A 2,962-nucleotide genomic window follows, 5' to 3' on the forward strand; every position below is an offset into this window, starting at 1 on the left:
TGACTCCAGACAGTTTAACCTTAGATCAAGAAGAGATTTATGAGTGAAAGCTTAACCACTTAGGTTCATCTTTGCACACAAAATGACTCCAGACAGTTTAACCTTAGATCAAGAAGAGATTTATGAGTGAAAGCTTAACCACTTAGGTTCATATTTGAACACAAAATGACTCCAGACAGTTTAACCTTAGATCAAGAAGAGATTTATGAATGAAAAGCTTAACCACTTTGGTTCATCTTTGTACACAAAATGACTCCAGACAGTTTAACCTTAGATCAAGAAGAGATTTATGAGTGAAAGCTTAACCACTTAGGTTCATCTTTGAACACAAAATGACTCCAGACAGTTTAACCTTAGATCAAGAGGAGATTTATGAGTGAAAGCTTAACCACTTAGGTTCATATTTGCACACAAAATGACTCCAGACAGTTTAACCTTAGATCAAGAAGAGATTTATGAGTGAAAGCTTAACCACTTAGGTTCATCTTCTCCTCTTTGTATATTATTGTTATATGTTCGATGTACTTTTTCTCTTTATTACTGTTGCTTCATCTGTGTGTTCTGTTTATAATAATAGTCTAGTTTTACCTGTTATCTGATGGATGCCATATAAAATGTGCCTGTACTGGTGCCACATAAAAGCATCCTGCTGCATTTTTATGCACCCAGTAAACTATGTAAAGTTGTTGACATTAGGAAGGACATCCAGCTGTAGAAACCAAGGAGCCGAGACAGCTCTTGAGCTGGCCAGCTCCTGTTAAACCATTCAACCCATGATGACGATTCTTTTTTCTGCATTCTAGGATGGACAGAATGCTTTGGCTGTTGCCATGGAGGCTGGCTACAAAGACATTGGTGTTATACTTTATGCTCATTTGAATTTCTCAAAACAGCCTGTGTCTCCTGTAAGTATTGTAACACATATTAAAATTTTTTTTTTTATATTTTCTTATTGGATAGAAATTTATTCCAGACTTTGCACAATTTTCACCATTGTGGAATTCCTTACTGACATTATCCAGTTATAGGTATGTCTAGGTTGTTGAACAGACCTATGTCCAAAGGCATTAGTCAAGCCTTGATCATCCTGACTTTGTTTTTCTTTCAGGTCTGGTGTCCCATTCAGTGGGGCAGTCTTGTAATCTCGGTTGCTTATATACACCATGCAAACCATGTTAAGCTCTTGTGTTTTGAGGCTTAGGGTTCATCACAAATTAAAGTCTAGATTTACCCCTCACTACATTATCCCGTGTGACCTATCTTAGATAGTTGGGTGTAATTTGAGGGTAACTTGACTGCTATTATTAAAGACTACTTTGTTGATTTAATTTTCATTGTTGTTGGTACACTACTGCTGTGTGTATCTATATTTGATATTACATCAGGTTGTAGTACATATAATATAGCTCAAGTATTGCAGGCCAAACAAACAAAGTTAGTATTTGTAGTTTTGTTGGTTAGTGGTGGCTGGGCTGATATTCAGCTTCTGTTTATGTGAATTTGCAATATTATCAAATTGAGAAAAAAAGCCCTTGTGTGTGATGTAGTGGACTGAAGAAATATGCAAATTGAGTTTTAGAATAAGGTGATTTGTTCATGTTGTCGCTTTATTGTTGCAGGGTTTACACAGGAAACGAAGGACAAGTTCAGATTCTTCATCATCTGCTGCAAGGTAAATACACACACAATCTTCTCCATGCTCTTGCACCTACAGTTATACATGTTATACAGAATATAGGCACAGGAGGGGCTGTGTGGTAAGTAGCTTGCTTACCAACCATATGGTTCCGAGTTCAGTCCCACTGCGTGGCACCAAGTGTCTTCTACTATAGCCTCGGGCCGACCAAAGCCTTGTGAGTGGATTTGGTAGATGGAAACTGAAAGAAGCCCGTCGTATATATGTATATGTATACATATGTGTTTGTGTTTGTTCCCCCGTATTAACGTCCCTGTAACTTAGCGGTTCAGCAAAAGAGACCGATAGAATAAGTACTAGGCTTACAAAGAATAAGTCCTGGGGGTCGATTTGCTTGACCAAAGGCGGTGCTCCAGCATGGCCGCAGTCAAATGACTGAAACAAGTAAAAGAGTAAAAGAGAATATATATATACGCATACATACACACATATGTTTACTTATACACATATACATACAAACACACATTTTTGTATTAAATGCTGCGATATATACAGTCCTTATTTACACATGTTGGTTTCAACTTTTGGCACAATGCCACCAAATTTGGGAGAGGGCTAAGTCAATTACATCGACCCCCAGTGCTCAACTGGTACTTATTTTATCAACCATGAAAGGTTACATTGACCTTGGTGGAATTTGAACTCAGAACATAAAGACAGACGAAATGCCATTAAGCATTTTTCTTGGTGTGTTAACATTTCTGCCAGCTCACCACCTTCACACGTACTAATTTTACTATTAGTATAGTGTTTAAGGCAGCGATGAGTTGGTAGATGCATAAGTGGGGAAGTATTAAAATATTTTGTGCATTGAAGAAGTATAACCAATTTATTGCACATAAATTTGAACAAAATTTTATATGGACCCCCAAGGGCTGTGTGGATCTCAGCTGGGAACCATTGGACTAGTGTTACCCTTCTGCCTAATTAAAACAAACAAACTTCTCCTTAAGGTTTTTTTATTTTTAAAAGTTAGGCTATGAGAGGTGACACTTATCTCATGATTTTCACTGGTCCTTGCAGTTAATGTCCAGTATGCAGGTAAATATTTGTAAATATTTTGTAAATATAATATGCAGGTAAATATTTTTTGTAAACCTAATTTGAATCAGCATGTGGTGGGGAATCAATAAGAGGTGTATAGATTAATTCCAGTTTGTAGGTTTCTGGTTTCATCACTGTCAGTTGTATTGTTTACAAATAATGTACATATTGTATATATACAATTTAAACACTTTGCGAAGTGGACGTGTTAGCTATTAATTC

General features: G+C 36.7%; 1 protein-coding gene across 3 annotated transcripts in view; it reads left to right on the top strand.

The window, feature by feature from the left end:
• Positions 1-2,962, top strand: part of LOC106873381 (serine-rich adhesin for platelets) — a 165,298-nt gene that overhangs the window by 156,043 nt on the left and 6,293 nt on the right. For all 3 annotated transcript variants that reach the window (XM_014920722.2, XM_014920723.2, XM_052969290.1), the window contains 2 exons: positions 804-905; positions 1,620-1,672. In XM_014920722.2, coding sequence (XP_014776208.1) covers positions 804-905; positions 1,620-1,672 — 155 coding nt within the window. The remainder of the gene's footprint in view (positions 1-803; positions 906-1,619; positions 1,673-2,962) is intronic.

The sequence above is a fragment of the Octopus bimaculoides genome, chromosome 7, assembly GCF_001194135.2.
Source record: "Octopus bimaculoides isolate UCB-OBI-ISO-001 chromosome 7, ASM119413v2, whole genome shotgun sequence".
Classification (NCBI taxonomy): Eukaryota; Metazoa; Mollusca; class Cephalopoda; order Octopoda; family Octopodidae; genus Octopus; species Octopus bimaculoides.